The 17,345-nt window shown below is 45.0% G+C and overlaps 1 protein-coding gene across 1 annotated transcript; it reads right to left on the bottom strand.

Moving 5' to 3' along the window:
- Positions 1–542: 542 nt before the first annotated feature.
- Positions 543–6,589, bottom strand: LOC115501473 (intercellular adhesion molecule 5). Its single transcript, XM_032591187.1, has 7 exons — positions 6,535–6,589; positions 4,937–5,203; positions 3,752–4,072; positions 3,216–3,494; positions 2,417–2,686; positions 1,503–1,745; positions 543–1,304 (listed from the first exon to the last, which is right to left on the bottom strand). Exons 1-7 carry the CDS (start codon positions 6,587–6,589, stop codon positions 1,096–1,098), a joined length of 1,644 nt encoding a protein of 547 aa, XP_032447078.1. The 3' UTR covers positions 543–1,095.
- Between the last annotated feature and the right edge of the window lie 10,756 nt (positions 6,590–17,345).

Below are 17,345 nucleotides of genomic sequence, written 5' to 3'. Positions count from 1 at the left end.
TGTACTCAAAATGCAACCATGTGGCTTAATAAAAGTTTTCAAAAATGACACAGAAAAGAAATACTTTCAGATATTGTAAAATCACTTTTATTTTTTTTACCATATCCAACATTTCAGTGACCCATACATGACTGATTTAGGAGAAAAGATCTGGTTTTATGATTTTTCATGTCTTCTGTGGGGTGAATATATTTTTTCCAAAGAACAGAGAAGGAAGCTGAATCATGAAATCATATGGTGAACATTGTCACAGCAGGAGTTGTCCCAAAGCTTAAAGGAAATAGTTTTCAGACATACAAAAATATGTACTTCTTTATGGGAAGGGAGAATAACCATTGGAACTCTAGCCTTAGAGCCTATATGGAGAAAAAAAATTAATATGTCAAATGTGAACTCACAGATGATCACTTTATAATGGATTATGAAAATGAATTCAGAGATGTTTGGAGCCCTTAACCTATGAGGGCAATTTAATGGAAGAACTCTAACTTCCACTTCTGGGGCTAGGTAAGCTGCTTGTCTGACCCAATGTGGAGTTTATGACTTTTACACTCCTCTAGTGAGTTGAAGCCAGCTACTGACCCCTAATGGTGTCATCAAACTCAGCTCTGGGAGCCGGCACTCCAGAACCTCAGGTTAGGGGATCAGGGGAATGTGTAGGTAGGAATAGGTTCTGATTCCTATCTCTTTGTTTGGTACTCCCTTTGAAGTCCTCTGTGGACTAAAAAACTGGTTCCCACTTAGTCATGAAGAAACCATGAGAAATGAGTTGCATTTCTGAGATATTTCTATCTCTTCAGTCTGATGTTGAAAGCAAAGGGCTTTCTTTTGGGAGTGAGCGGACTGATTCAGCACACAGTAAGAAGCAAGAGGCCCTCTCACTAGCTGGACACTGAGACTGAAATTCTGGTGACTAGAATGAACTCAGAGGAGCTGAGCTTGTGGATGGATGAGATACAAGGGACATGGGGGTCTGAAACACTGTTTTATGGGACTGTAGAACACAAAGGGTAATGTCTCTTCCTTTTTCCTCCCCCACTTTCCTCCCTTAGGAAACCCCAGGAGTAGAGGTTGCTTTCAAATAGCTGTTTCCATTTAACAATTATGTGCATTGCATTTTTCTGCTTGCTGAACAGCAAACTGGCTTTCCTCCTCTTTGTTCTTCTCTTTCTGCCTATAGGGCAATTTCCGCCTCTCTATTTTGCAAGGCCGGTAGTTCAAATACAGTGCTATGGTGATTACACCCACTCCAAGAGCGACAATAATGATGACAAAGATGGTGGAGCTGATTCCTTCATCCAGTCCTGCCCAAGCACAGAAGACAGAGAATTGGGAGGGTCAAGAGGGCAAGAGAATCCCCCCCTCTCCAGCTTACCATGCCCACCTCTCAGTCTCACCCTTCCCTACCCACTGAAATTTTTCTTCTTTCCCTATTTGGGTAAGAATCCCAAACCCCTTGGGCATTTCCATCCTAGGCCTGGCAGCAGGAAAGCCACAGTCACCTCGAACGATGACAGCAATGTCTTTGCTGACAGAGCCCAGTTGGTTAGAGGCTGTGCAGCAGTAGGTTCCTGTGTGGTTCTGGGTTGCTTTCCGTGGCACTTCAAAGTTGAATATCACTCCATTCCAGGTACACACCAAGGTTGGAGCTGGGTTTCCCTTTGGGACGCAGGCAAGCAGCTGCTCTGTCCCTTTCACCCACGTCTGGTTGCCAGGGCAGTCAGATTCCTCTAACCGGGGCTTGTCTGGAAAAGAGAGTCCCCCAAGGAGCTGAGCTCAGTGTGCCACATTCCTTCCTCACTGAGATGCTTAGCTTCCTCTCCCCTAATCCAAAAGCTGTGTCCCTCCCACCTGACAGCTTTACTTCCCAAGGGAAGGAGCACTGTTGCCTGCTTTGGGGCACTCTTCTGTCTTCCATTTTCTAGGGGCAAGGAGTCAGAGATGCAGCAAAGGCATCTTAATGGATTCAGACTCAATGATCTGGCCTGTCCTATCAATGCTGGCTTCCCTGCTTCCCATCTTTGCTTCTCAGTGAGTGAGGAGATGGGTAGGGGCGAACCCAGAGATGAGGGATTCTCTACTTTTCAAAAACACAGATTTTTATATGAAAATTTCCCTCCTCAGCACAAACTCCAACTATCACTTCCTGTGTTCTCAGCCATCAACCCTCAACTAATACCAGCTAATCACCCTGCATTCTCTTTTCCGTTCCCAGGTCCCCCTCATGTTTCTCTCAGCTTACTTTCCTGGGGATAATGTAAGCTTGGGGAGCTTTAATTTTATTTCACCCTTTGATGTTTTATTTTAATGAGAAAAATGTAGCAACTCTAATAATGAAGTTGCTGGCCAAGAACTCTGGAGATGAGAGACTAATAATAATCCTTGTTTTGACAAGAAAGATCAGGCCTCTACTCACATAAGACATGGAGCTGGACCGCAGTGGTTTTGCTCAACCGCTGACCCTGAACCTCCAAAGAGGCCTCACAGGAGAAATTTCGGCCGTTATCTTCCTCCCTGGTGGTAAGTAAAAGCCAGGCAGGTTCCCCAGGGGCAGGGAGATCTGGGGCTCCCTTAAGCCGAAGAGTAGGGCTGGGTGATGTTAACACATGCCCCAAACAGGTCACATTAATGTCTGTCCCTGCCAATGGGTATAATTCTTCTATCTCTAGGATTGGTGGAGGGAAGCCTATAAGAAAAGGAAAGAGAGAATCAAACATATTTCTCAAAATTCTCAGCCAGTTCTATACTCTTGCTTCTGATGGTATGGTATCTAGGCAGATAAGACAGGGAAAACTTTGGATACCCTACTGCTTCTGTGCTGAATGGCAAGAGCAGTGAGATTTGGGAATTTGAGAGCTCTTCTTATGACAAATGCAGTGTCCATACATTTGGCTATTGCCTCTGTGGCAAGGACAGCAAGATGGGTTTTCATTTTATAAATTTCCTCCCCACCTCAAAAAGTTGTTCCCAGAAACAAGCTGAAGGACCTATAATCACTCTGTAAGTAAGATGGCCACAAGAAACGGTGAAGGCTGAACACAACTACTGTCTCAATGCATGTCTCCAACCTGCCTGCACTCATCAGAGAAAGATCACATGAGAGTGTACCGAGGAAAGGTTAATAGGGATATTTGCAGTGGAACCACCAAGGATTTACTGTGGAAGTTTCAGTGGCAGAGAACCCTCGTGAGGAAGGGAAGAGGCAGCTCACTTACTATAGACATGCACTGGCTCTCTTGTTTTCTGTTCCATTGGACCCAGAGATACAAGGCAAGACAGCTCCTGATCACCAGTCTCCATGGCCCGGACTGTGGCATTGGCCCATGCTGTGTCTCCCTTCCAGGAGACAAACAGGCTCAGCTCTTGGTCTCCCAGGAACATGTGGAACATTACCTCTCTGGCGGGGAACACCCTAGCCAACTCGCAGCTCACAGCCTCTGCCATCCCAATCTCCAAAAGTGAGGAGACCCAGATTTGGGGACTCTCAGAGAATTCTGCCAAAAAATGAAGAAAAGGAAAGAAAGGAGAAAAGCCATGATAAATCATGTGCTATATAGGACCCCACAATTTAGGAAGGGAGTGTGGCTTAAAGCTCTCTGTCCCCCAGGGTAAGATTACAGCCCAGGTAAAGATGGGGCTCAATTACTCTCACACCCTAATCCTAAACTCTGTGGGAACTTAGTCCCAAAAGGCCAAGGTAAGATAAAGAAACTGAGCCTCAGGATCCTTCCATACCTGGGCTCTGACTCACCAAAGATCCGGAGTACCTTGATGGCTGAGCTACTGTGAAAGAGCCCTCCACCATGTGAACTCAAGTCCAGTTCTGCACGGCAGGAGAAATTGCACCTATCATCTTCCCTTTGGGCTTTGACCTTGATGGTGATCTCAGCTCTTTGGGAGGCCACAGCCAAGTTCATAAAGTCCTTTCTGTGTAGTTCCTGGTTACCCTGGAGAAGGGTAAGGGTGAGGTTCTCCAGGGGTGCTACACTGGGCACATGGCACTTCACTGTGAAGGCTTCATCCATGGCTACCCATGCAGGCTGCAGCTCCAGGATCACCTGCTCGGGTGGCTCTTTAAGAGAAAAAGGTGGGCTTGATGAGAGAAGGCTACTCACCTCTCCAGAAAGAAATGGTATAGGACAGGAAGCTGGTGATACGAGGTGACCGTTACTCTTAAACCATCCGATCAACTGTGTCAGCTTTCTGCCAACCCTGCCCTACATAAGACAAGTCAGTCTTCTGGCTCTTCTTCTGCCCATCGAAGGTGGCTAAAGTCATAGCCAAGAAATGTGACTGTTGAGGGGCAGGTCCCTTGCGTTGACTGTTGCTGCCATTCTGGAGAACTTTTATCTCTTACCAGAGGTGCTTCAGAGGCATGAGCAGCTTCTGAGGCGCTCCTTAGCATCACACAAAAACTACACCCTAGTCTACCAAGCTTTTACCCCAAAGAGATCACACTTACTCTTATGGCCATATCCTTGCCAATGCTATTTGCCCACCTGAAAGATCTTCCTCACCCATGCCCTTCACTTCAAATCCTTACCATTCTGCAGGAGTGAAGCTCAAGAGCCTCCTTTTCCATGGAGACAGAGACCCTCCTTTTTCCAGTCCCTATTTATTCTAAGAACTTGTGCCAAATAATTTAGCACAAGTTGTATACTTTTTTGATCATTTATAAGCTGGCATTATTAGTGTATGCCTCCTATACCTGAACATATTCTCAAGCACGATGTCTGGATGCCCTCCGTGGTCTGCTCCTAATTTAAAATCCTTCACCAAAGGGAAATAGAAGTAATTGGCTCTAGAATTCCTGCAGTAGAACAGAAATCTCTACTAAGGGCCCAAATTGTCTCCCCCAAAAGAAATCTCTAATTTTTCCCTAAATAAGACATAGTCATGTTCCCCCAGTCTTCCCTTCTTCCTCAGCCCTACTCACGATACACAGTGATGTCAAGGCTTGTGTCCTTTTGGATCCCTGCACAAGAGAAGAAGCACTGCAGAACAGAATTCTCTGTGACATCCTCCAGAAGAAACTCCTTCCACTGAGGTCCTTTGTCCACCTGGGTTTTCTTTAAGTAAGTCTCAATTCCACCGGGTCCTGGGTCTGGACAGGTAGTGCTGCAGTTGATCATTAGGGACTGTCCAAGCTTTACCAGGGCCTGATCTGGCCAAATGGAAACCTCAAATATCTCTTCAGCTGCTCCTGAAATGATCAACCACATACATATGCCAAAGACTTTGGTGAGGACCACAAGACCCTAGTCTATCAAGAAGGCCTAGTCTATCAATTTGTAGGTTAAAAATAGGAAACCTACCCTGAAGAAAAAGTTACAAAGAACCAGACAAGAAAAAGACCCTTAATGAACAGGTAGAACCCTGATTCCACCATTCCCTGCATTCATTATCTTTCTAGTAATCTTGGTTTCTCCATTAGTGTCACCTTGGAAACTACAGAGTTGTTAAAACTCATGCCAAGGAAACCATTCTCTTCCTAAGCTTCCAGATGTCTTAGAAGCTCCCAGGACTGGCTGCTGAGGGCCCTCAAGGGCTTAGTAGGCCCTAGAGAAAAGAGCTCTGTGCTTACACCTCAAATCAGTGTTTCTCTGAAATTATGGTCTAAGAATTGCCTTCACCAGAATCACCTGGAATGCTTGTAAAACTACAGACTCTAGCTCCATCTCAGACTGAATGATTAAGAACTTGTGAAGGTGGGATGTGGAAATACGCAGTGAACAGAACAAGCACTCCTGATGATCCTTATGCACGCTGAATTACGAAACCCACTAGCCTAAAGGTGACTCCTAGGGTCATTCATTTCCCAGAATTTTTCACCTCTTCTCAAAATAAGACTATTCCTTTTTTGCTTTGGTACTAAGGCAACATGTTTTTGGATGCTTAAGAGTTTAGTCTGTTAGGGAAATCTCAGGTGCAATGAGAGAGACATCAGGTAAAACTTTCAGATGCCTTATGTAGCTGAGAGGCACAGTCTCCTGGAAGCTTCCCCACAGGTCCCCTTTAGCTACGCCATGTCCACCATCTGTTTCGTCTACCAAACACCGGGCCCTTCTAGGAATACACAACTCATGTAGCAGTGTTACCCACTAAGGCTCCAGTTCCTTTCTTGCCGTCTAGAGTACTCGCTCCTCACAATTAAGCTATGGGTCCTCTCCTATCAAGACGCTATTGCAACTTCATGACACAAAAGGTGGCAACAAAGAAGTAAAAATATTCTTAAGAACAGAAAACTAGGCCAGTCCTGGGCTGGCAGGGGGCCAAAGAGAGAAGGCGTATTTCTTAGGGGAGAGTTTTCTCTGATGGTTTGTTATCCTGTTCCTCAATTTGGGTTCCCCAATTATAAGCTAGAGACACCTACAGATTCTGTGTCCTAATGATCCAAAAATAGGAATCTCTCCCAAGGGTCCAGACAAATGAATAGTATATTTTTGCCCCATTCAGTACTTCTTATACTCTTACTGACCAGCCACCTGCACTTTGGCACATACTGACTAAAGAAACTATCCCAAATAGCCTTACCTGGGCCAGGGTTCAAAGCCAGCAGGGCCCAGACACAAAACAGTAGCATTTCCATCCTTGTGAAAAGGGCCAAAAGCTGGAGAGAAAAGAGAAAACAGTGCTGGAGAAAAGTGACCAAAGAAAATAAAAAGGATATAGAGAACTATTTCTTTGGTATTGCTAAAGATCAAACCCTTTCCTGACACCTTGAATAGTCTGGAGAAATTATAGCAAGAGTAACAGTGGTATGGTGTGGATGTACTAAAAGGACGTAGCAAGGGGCACGTGGCGTGGGTGGCTCAGTTGAGCTTCCAACTTCTGGTTTCGGCTCAGGTCAGGATCTCGCGGTTTGTGGGTTTGAGTCCCATGTTAGGCTCTGTGCTGGTGATGCAGAGCCTGCTTGGGATTATCTCTCCCTCTCTTTACCCCTCCCCACTCGTGCTGTCTCTGTCTCAAAATAAATAAAAACTTCTTAAAAATATACAAAAAAAATTAAAGGACATAGGAAAATAGTAGGGGATATTAGATTAAGTGAGATTCCTGTATATGTTTGTGTTGCAGTTATCTGTTTACATATTTGTCTCCATCTACTTGAGTCAGTAGAAGGCTATTAGCATGGAAACATGAAAAACGAAGTTTGGAGAGATGTAATCAATGTTTATCTAGCACTGTCCAGTGGGAAATGACCATGAATCTAGAAAACATGGTCACAAGAGTCCTGTTCTCTGATGTAAGGGAGAAATGTTTCATCAGGGCTCCATTCATGACCTCTATGAGATATCCCTCAAGATAATCCATCTCTTTCTGCTCTGCCTCCATGTTCACCAAGCAACCTTTGGATTATTTCGTTGGCTGAGTTAAGTCCTAATTGTCCACCTCTCTTTTCTCCACCGATCTGTACCAAGTTTTTTTTCTTTTAAAGCCCCCCACTGAAGCTAATTTATTCTAAGAAAGGTTTCTTAACTAATCCTGTCCCTCTTCACAACCCCTCACTTACAACAGATTGTCTGCACCTCCCTTTACACCAAATGTGATTTCTGAAGCTACATGTTAAAATGCAATTCACTTTAGTGAATTATTTTTAATGATGAATTCATTACTATGCTAGAAATTCCCTAAGGACAAGAGACTATATTTATCTTGCATCTCCACCTCCTAGCACAGCGCCTGGCATGTTATGGATACCCCACGAAGTGGATGACTACCCTCTAATTCTGTAGTATTTGAATTTTCATACGTTGGGTTTTACACAGGTGTACCTTTACTTATATTCTGGTCTGAAAGAGCATATAAGGTGTGGGGTTTTTTTTGGTCTTTTTTATACATGCATAAGATAACAGGCATATCAAAATTTATATTTCCAAGTGAATGTTACTCTTCGAATACTTTGGGAGGCTATAAATTTATTCCAGTAATGACACCATTATTCAAAACTTTTTTTTGAAATGATTTAGAGCTGGCTTGTAAGCTACACAAGAAAAATCAGTCTATTAAACTATTTTGTTATTCTTTGAGGAATAAATGATATGACTCAGACACCTTATTCACCAGATTTAGCTCTGAGTGCCTTAACATCTCTTTCCAAGGAAGATCTCCTATCAACTGAAGACGTTCCTAAGTACCCCAGACTTTGAAGGAATTTCAGAATAAGAGTTTTAAGTAATAACAGCTGTTTGAAAAACTACAAAAGCCCTGAGTGGAATTGCTTATATTCATACATTATTTCAGCAAACAATTATTGAGCACCTACAATATTCCAGGCTCTTAGAAAGGTATAGAAGTTACCAGGATTTATCCCATGACAATAGGAATCCCTGGAAGTTAGTGGGAAAGACAAATGTAAATAAAAATAACAATATTATTCCAAGTGTTACTATAAAAATGGGGGGGCTGACAGTAAAGTGAGAATTAAATGACTAAATTCAAGCCAAGTGTTTATCCAACTCCTGGCACATAAGACTTCAATATGTTAGTGAATGATGGTGATTGTGCCACTGCTACTGATAATGATAAATTGATCCAGGAGTTGAGGAGGGAATCTTTACTTCTCTCTGAAGGAGCTGGGGTTTCTCAGGTCTCCTTTGAACTGCATTTTCTATTATGACTGGAAGTTTATTAAGGGATGAGGTGATACGGAGAGGAGGTCAGGTCAGACTTATTTGAGAAAATTCAAGAAGTTCAGTATGGGTAGCATACAGGAAAAAGGATTGTGGGATAAAGAAGTAGGTATACAATTGGGTCAGTAAGCAGGAATTTACAGAGCTTTTAAAGCAGGGGGGTGAGATAATCAGCTTTATTTTTCAAAATGACAACACTGGCAGTGTGTGGAAAAAGAAAGATGGAAGAAAAGACTGATGGCCACGAGATCTGGTAGAAGGTGACTGCGGTAATCTAAGGGAGATCCAAGAGGGCCTGAAGGCATTAGTGACTGCAGAATTTTTATATAGAGGATATTCAGGGGGATCTCTGTCTGGTTGAAAATGGGGGTTAGAGGTTATGTTTGCATAGTAAACATACTTGTTTTACTTAAAAGCGTATGTTACAGATTAATAAAACAGCAGTGTTCTACATATTTTTTCACATCTTGCATAATATTTAGAATATATCAATTATTCATATCTACTTTTATTTTAAAAGCATCAAGGGGAGGATAGAGGAAAATGGCATCCCCACTGTTTGAAGGGCATGCATAACATTCATTTAGCTATATAATTTTTTTAAAATATCAGTCACGTTGGACACTGTAGAATCCCAATTTACTGTTGAATTCGTTGAGGTAAAGTGCTCTCTTCCTAACACCCATTCCAAGCTAGGCACTTACTACGGATCTGTATCTCACTTCATTGACTCTTTTCTCAACCACATCTTGTCTAATAGCTTCTAACATTTAGTAACCATATACAGTACTATGTTCCAGGCACTACACTGACTGGTTTACTCTAGTTATAGCAATCTTATGATAATTGCCACTTTTACAGATGAGGAGATGGAGACTGGAAGAGGTAAATCACACAAATCACACAACTAATTAAGAGGTGCAGCCAGCATTCAAACCCAGGCATCTTTACTGCTGGGCAATTCTTACTACTTCACTGCTTCTTTATATTCAGTGACTCGATTATCTGTGCTTCGATGGGGCCACTGTGCCACAAACAATCCTGCATAGTGGTTAATCCAAGAGCTCCTGTTTCATTCATCTCTCCTTAGCTTGCTGATGGTACCTTTCTCTGCAAACCTAATCTTGCTGTGAATTAATCTTATAGATTATATTCTCCTAGAGCCTTGGCTAAAAAAGATCTCCCATCTTTGATCTCTATAAGCCAACCTAGGTGGTTTTCCCTTGTGGTTGCCACTAGTACATGCCACATAGATATAAGAAAATGGGGGGGGGGGGCAGGGTTGTGCTGATTCTTGTTGTTTTCATTCTGGGATACTGACAATACTTTGTTTGTTCTATGTTGTTCCAAGTGCCCTCTCCCCGCCCAACTATCCTCACAGCTGTAAGAGTTCATCCTTGGGGGAGCCTGGGTTGCTCAGTCGATTAAGTGTGGGACTTTTGCTCAGGTCATGATCTCACAGCTGATGAGTTTGAGCCCCATGTCAGGCTCTGTGCTGACAGCTCAGAGCCTGGAGCCTGCCTTGAATTCTGTGTCTCCCTGTCTCTGAACCTCTCCTGCTTGTGCTCTGTCTCTCTCTCTCAAAAATAAACGTTAAAAAAAAAAAAAAGTTCATCCTTGTTTTCACCTAGCATGTTACGATCAGGTACTGAAACGTTACGTTTTTTATTCATTCATTTTCTTTTAATTTTTTTAACGTTTAATTATGATTGAGAGACACAGAGAGACAGAGCATGAGCAGGGGAGGGGCCGAGAGACGGGGAGACACAGAATGTGAAGGAGGCTCCAAGGTCTGAGCTGTCAGCACAGAGCCTGACGCGGGCCTTGAACTCACAAACTATGAGATCATGACCTGAGTTGAAGTCTGACGCTCAACCGACTGAGCCACCCAGGTGCCCCTTATTCGTTCATTTTCTTAGAAAGCAAGCAGCATCCCTAAGAGGAAATGAATTTTTAAATCTTTTTTAACTCCTTTGGCTTACTTGCTCTGTAGTATTATATGCCAAATGAAAGGTTTAAAGTGTCTGAAATCCTAGGCCTCTAATCCAGCCCCTGAAGGGTTGCAGGGAGGGAGTAGGCAGGTGAGGGGAGGACGGCACACGCCGTCATGCCCTTGGGATGGCTTTGGCTGTGGAGCGCACCTGGCCTTCTGGTCCGAATCTGGGGCGCTCCCAGGGTGTCCTGCAGTTTCTCATACATCCGGGAGTCACATCCCACCCTCTGCATGGTCTTCTCCCTCGAATTCCCTGGAATTCGCTTCCTCCTCGCGGAACACTCCTCCCAGGTGAGCGTACGTTCGTGATCAGGGCTCAGCACGAGCACCCCCGTGTCCTACCCCCATAGTGCCCAGGCCGCTGCCCGCCAGCCCTACGTTACTGCTTTCGGGACGCGCACCTCCCTGACACCTCGCTTGTCAGGCCGGCGGGTCTACCCCCCCTGCCAGACTGTCAGCCCCGGGAGGGGAGGGCATCCACACCTCGACCCGACACAACAGCTACAAAGACTCGAGGGCAGGACCGAGCCCGGCGCTCGGACGCAGAGCGCAACACCCGTTCCCGCTCGGAAGGAGGCTCCCGTCTGGCCTGCACACAGTGTGGCTCTCACGCTCTCGGCCCGACAGACCGGGAAGGGCTTCAGAGGCGGATGGTATTTAAAACGTGAAAGGTATGTGGAAAAACCACTCCAGCGAGTGCCCCTCTGGGTTTCCGGCCCACTGCCGCGTGACAAGGCGAAGCCCGTCACACGAGGTCAGGCCTCTGCAGACCTGACGGAAAAAGCCAGGAGGAGACACCGGCGTGAACCTAAGCACACAAAGCAAGACCTAAATCCTCACGGAGGGCCGCTCCTCGCCGCTCGCCGCTCCTGTCACTCCTGGGATAGCTAGACCGCTCCGCTGCCTCGCCCGCGCTGTTCTCAGAAACTTGCCACGCGCTCAGACCGTTTGGTAGGCAGCGCCAGGCGGGGGCGCGCGCGCGAGCTTCTGGCCGGAGGATTTCCTGATCTGCCCAGAAACTCGTGACGTTTACCCAGAAGCTTAGCAAGGGTTGGCCGAGGCCAATGGGGCGGACCAGGAAGCTGAACTCAAGGAGGGGGTTGCAAGGGAAAATGAAGGTAGAGAAGCCTGTGTCTCGCTTGGTAGAGAGCTCATGTTTGATTCAAGATAATAGGTACTAAGCAAAACAAAGTGAACACAAAAGAGTAAGGGTTGTTGTAGGAAATAGTGGCTCTGTTAGAAAAACAAAGGGTTGTCCACCCCTGTGCCTATTCGTTGTGTGACGCGGCCTGAGCATGTGCGAAGTCGCGCGCGGAAGCTGGCTGCGCGCGCAGCTGCGTTCCGGTGTTGGGCCGCGCTGGTTGGCGTTGGATGTCGGTTTCTCAGTTGCTCAAAAATCTAGCTGGCGTCGGTCTCGGCTCTTCCTGGGTGGCCTGGCAAATTGGTTCCACGGGACTTTTTGCCAGTATCAAAAAGACTTTTCTTGTACACCCTCGTTTCTCCAATACAAGTAACACGCTTGAGTAAACGAGCATTCCCTTCCTCACTTCCTACCAAACGTGCCTGCGCTCTTGCTCCCCCGCCCAGCAGCTATCAATAGCCATAAAAATGGGGGTGAGTAAATCCTCCGTTGTGTCTCTCCACCCCGGACCCCTTTCCACCGCTTTCGTGGCAAACATCTTCGGAGGGTTGTTTCTCAAAACGCTTTTCCGGCGCCCAGGTCGGGCCATTCTCATGGGCATCCTGTTGTGTCCTTGTCTCCCACAGTCCTTGGCTGACCGTGAGCCATGGGCTGAGCTCCTTGGTGCAGTGAAATTTGAGGATTTAGGAGTTTTCAGGGGACCGATTACGTGCATTCCCTATCTCATTTACTGTAACTCCTTTGAGGAGGCGCTACTATTACCTCTTTTGTGGAAGAGGGTTTATTTCTTTTAGATTATGAGTGACTTCTTGTCCAAGAAGGGCAGCTGCCTTCTTTGTACCCTAGTTGTACCAATGCTTTGTCGTCTTCCATACTGACATTTTGGGGGAGAATGTTACCTGGAATAGAAGCTTTGGGGCCAGACAAACCGGTCTATGAATTCCTCTACGATGTCTTAACTAACTTTGACACTATGGGAAAGTTACATAACTTCTAGTTCTTCTGTTAAAAGGAATGACATTTAGTTTATGTATTTGAAAGTGCCTGCCATTGTTTTTGACACTACATTGGTGTTTGATAAATGATAGTCTGTCTTCCTTTTGTGATCACAGAAAGGCCTTTCCTGACGACTCCCCACTAAAACTGCCAGGCTTTATTTGAGGCTAGTTTATAAGACCTATCAGAGTAACCCCTTCAGGCTACCCGCATTTCTCTTTTATGGCTTCGAATGGTTTTGCTCACTTATGTTAAATATTTCTACATAGTGATACCAAATCAACATCATAATCACCGCTTGCTAGAAACCAAAATCTCTGTGCTTATGCTTAGTGGGATTTTTTTCAGCTCCTTGTTTTTAGGAGGTGCCTTTGAACGTCGTTTTCTATTTTGTCATATGCTTGTATTTTTAATGTCCTTTTCCCAATTCCTGAATGGTGTATCAACCTTAACTTTGATTTCTTCAGTGGAAATCTTAAATTTTAGTATTTTAAAGGCTGCTAATATAATCCCATCTAATAAAAATAGCTGTATCATATAAAAATGGTTTTTAAAAATTTACGGTAATTTTATAAATTGGCCAGTGAATTGAATCTTGGCAAATGGGCTTGCTCCAGGTGACCCATTTCTTTATGTGGATGGTGCTTTCCTAGGGAAGTTGAGAAGTTGTTCCTTCAAATGGATAATTGCTTTGGCCTGGGTCAAAGTTATGACTGTGGGAGTGGGTTATAGTAGTAGTGAGTTTGAACCTGACAAAAGCAAGAGAAACTGCAGCTAGAGGGACGTTGTCTTCTGAAGTGGCACCTCCCTTTTAACTGCTTTACTTGGTTTCTGGGCTCCCCAGATCTGCTACTTCCCTGATCCCTCAAGACTCTTTTTCTCCCTTACCTGTTTTTTACTCCTGGAGCTGTCAATGCCCAACTCAGAGGCACCTTGTTTATAGAAGCTAAACGGTTAGGTGGGATCAGTACAGTCTTTTTTTTTTTTTTAATGTTTATTTATTTTTGAGACAGAGACAGAGCATGAGCGGGGGAGGGGCAGAGAGAGAGGGAGACACAGAATTCGAAGCAGGCTCCAGGCTCTGAGCTGTCAGCACGGAGTCAAACACGGGGGCTCAAACTCGTCAACTGCGAGATCGTGACCTGAACCGAAGTCGGATGCTCAACCGACTGAGCCACCCAGGCGCCCTAGGATCAGTACAGTCTTAACCAGAATTAGAAGAGCAGATAAATTAAGGGTTAAAATCAGTAGTTAGTACTAAGTGAATCAACCTTGACCAGCCCATCAGAGTCAAGGTGAGGATAAGATCTGAGCTAAGAGTAAACAAAGAAAAATCCAAGAATCCAGGTGGAAGGTCACTAATCAGTAAAGTCTAAGAAAGCAAGAGCATAAAGCTTGAGAAAGATTTGGGAACCAAAGTTAACTGTTAAGATCTAAGCTGGTTTTAACTTTCTGCCCTGATGGGGTAACTCCTGATCAGGACTGACTTGGAACAGAGTTCTGGGGTGGGGAAGCGGAGGTAACTTTTATCAGAGCTATTTCCTGAGCAGGCATTGTTTCTGCACTGTCCTTGTCCTCTTAGAGTTCACACTGGAGGGGTGTGTGGTGGAGGCAGAACCCTAAACAAAAGCCACAGCACAATACGATGAGTACTCTTACAGAAATTTTGGCTGAGTGTTAAGGAAAACAGAAAACAACAAATTGATGATGGCAGTTAGAAGGTGGGGATAGAAAGTCATGGAAATTCCAGAGGCGGTGACATTTGAGTTGGCTTTGAAGAATAAACAGACACTTGCATAGCAGAGAACTGGGGAGGAACACTTATTCATTTAATCAATGTGAATTGAGTACTTAACTTTGTTCCAGGTATTGTTCTAGGTAGTGGGGACACAGCAGGAAACAAAGCCCCAGCCTTGGAGGAGCTTACATTCTAGTGACGTCATAGGCACAAGAATCAGCGTGAAAGAGCTTGGTGTGTTCAGGGAAGGTTAAGTTCAGTTGGGATGTTGGTGGAAAATAAAGCTATAGAGGTAAGAGGAGGACAGAGTAAGAGCCAATTATCCCATGCTGAAAAGTTTAGATACAGACTCTTCTGCAAGCCCTTGCCTTTAAAAAAATGTTTTTTAATATTTATTTATTTTTGAGACAGAGAGAGACAGAGCATGAACAGGGGAGGGTCAGAGAGAGAGGGAGACACAGAATCCGAAGCAGGCTCCAGGCTCTGAGCACAGGCTCTGAGCCTCAGCACAAAGCCCAACGCGGGGCTCGAACCCACAGACTGTGAGATCATGACCTGAGCCGAAGTCAGATGCTCAACCGACTGAGCCACCCAGGCTCCCCAAGCCCTTGCCTTTTAAACATTTTAGAGCTGTGGAAACCTTTCTGCCAAAGAATCTTGCAAGGTCACTCAATATATAAAACAGTAAAAGCTGAACTCCTTGTTGAAGCAGGGAGGAGAGGTGGGGGTGACACAAGAGAGGATCTCCCAGTGCTGCCCTCCCTCTCACTCTCAGGTTGCCACAACAGCTCTAGGAAACCCTAAGGACCCCAGTGGGTTTAAAGCCTACTGCTGAATGTAATGGAGGGCACACAAATATGGGAAAATGGAGAGATGTGATCATATTTGCTGCCTTGGGATAAAATTGCCAGGAGGGATAGGGTAGGATGGCCTTTTAGCAGAGAAACTAGTTAGGTGGGTTATGGAAGAGATGCTGAGGACCTGACCTAGGTGGGTAGGATAGATCCAAAAAAGATTTAGGAGGGAAAATCAACAGAACTTGATGACTGAAGAGGAGCAAGAAAGGGAGGAGTGAAAGATGACTTCAAGAGAGCACAGTGAAGGTCCTTAAGACTTTCTCTATTCACCTCTTTGCTTTTTTTTTATTTTATTTTTTAAAAATTTTTAATGTTTTTTATTTTATTTTTTTGAGAAAGAGAGAGTGTAAGTGGGGGAAGGGTAGAGAGAGAGAGAGAGAGAGACACAGAATCCAAAGCAGGCTCCAGGCTCTGAGCTGTCAGCACAGAGCCCGACATGGGGGTCGAACCTACAAGCTGTGAGATCATGACCTGAGCTGAAGTCAAACGCTTAACTGACTGAGCCACCGAGGCACCCCTCACCTCTTTGCTTTTGATTACAGGTGTCCTGGGCATCTGGTTGGGTCACCCCATCTTTGGCTTTCATCTGCCTACAAGACCAGTTTGAATGTCTCATCAAGGCCCTTTGCCATGTCCTCATGCTCTGTATCAGGATAGATATAGGAGAGGAGACTGGGAGGGAGGACAATGAGACCTTGATTTTGGACAGATGGGTTTACATGACCTATGGAGCGTCTAGCAGTGAATTGGAAATACGGATCTGAATCTCAGGAGAGGGGTGGTGATTGGAGTTAGATATTTAGGCTCATCAGAAAGTAGGCAGTAATTGAAGGGATGTGAATAGATGAGTATGTCTGGGTAAGTCATGTATAGAGAAAAGAGCTAAGGATTGAGCTGCAGAGGACCAGAGGGGAAGGAGAAGTCAGAGATCCCAGGGGAGACCTTTGCCTTATCTTCCCTCTGTCTTACTGGTCTGTTTTTCAGTCATACCAGTAGTTCTGGGTCCAAACTCAAGAGCCAGGAGGTCGCCTCTGAGGGGGTCTGGGAAGTGACCAGGAAGAGGACTCAGACTACAGTGCCACCCAGGTCTCTCAATGCACCATAAACGTCTACCTTGAATGGGGAGAGAACAAATGGTAGAATCATGCCCCAGGCCTTAGCTCCAAAGATTTCCAGAGTGTCACCTGGGCTGTAGACCTGAAACTCACTTCTTGAATCCTGGTATATACTCCCACTATTGGAAGACACTATTCTTGAGTTTTACCTGCTAGACTGTGAACTATGAAAATATGTATCTGTGACTTCATTGTGTACATAGAGGAGGAACTTTTGTACACTTGATGATCCAGCAAAATCGGATTCTCTTCACCCTGGGCTGTTTCATGCCTTTTAGCCTTATTCCATTATCTTTGCCTAACTCATTCATAGCCTTTTTTACATAACATCCCCCAAGAAGTCTTCACTAATCCGTTTCCTTCATTAAAGATTTCCCCGTGGTACCTTATGAATACCTTTATGTTCGCAGTTGTCATGTGGAGAAATGATCTGTTTATGCCTTTACCTTCTTTACTAGAAGATGTCAGTGACTGGCACATAGAAGTGCTCACTGAGTGTTTCTTAGATGGTGAACACAGCATCAGCTGCTTTGCCATCCAGCACTTCTGCTGCTCTGACTGTGCGGTGCCCCAGGCCTGCCTCACCACCAAAAATGGGAAATGGATGTGTCAGCTGCTTGGGATTCCACCTCGGCCAGGCTCCTGGTACATCCCCAGTAGTGCTGCCATTGTGCTAAGTGTTTCCCACCATGACCTGTCTACCCATACTTCTTCTTCTGAAATTCTAACCTCCTGTGGGCCATCAAACCAAGGAGTGATCTTTTGCTGGCCTGCTGTAGCACAAGTACTGGGCCATCTCGCTCCAAGGGCCTTTCTCCTATGAACTCTTTGGCAGCTATTTTGTCCACCAAACAGCTGGGTCAGGAAGCATAGAC

The sequence above is a fragment of the Lynx canadensis genome, chromosome E1, assembly GCF_007474595.2.
Source record: "Lynx canadensis isolate LIC74 chromosome E1, mLynCan4.pri.v2, whole genome shotgun sequence".
NCBI lineage: Eukaryota > Metazoa > Chordata > Mammalia > Carnivora > Felidae > Lynx > Lynx canadensis.
Note: the sequence above shows the minus strand (reverse complement) of the source record. Positions and strands in the feature narration are given on the sequence as shown.

Coding starts and splice junctions, on each gene's coding strand:
- LOC115501473 (XM_032591187.1), bottom strand. CDS start 6,589: ATGGAAATGCTACTGTTTTGTGTCTGGGCCCTGCTGGCTTTGAACCCT. Junction 4,073..4,936: donor CCTTGACATCACTGTGTATC/GTGAGTAGGGCT, acceptor TTTCTCTTAAAG/AGCCACCCGAGCAGGTGATC. Junction 1,746..2,416: donor GGTCCAGCTCCATGTCTTAT/GTGAGTAGAGGC, acceptor TCTCTTTTCCAG/ACAAGCCCCGGTTAGAGGAA.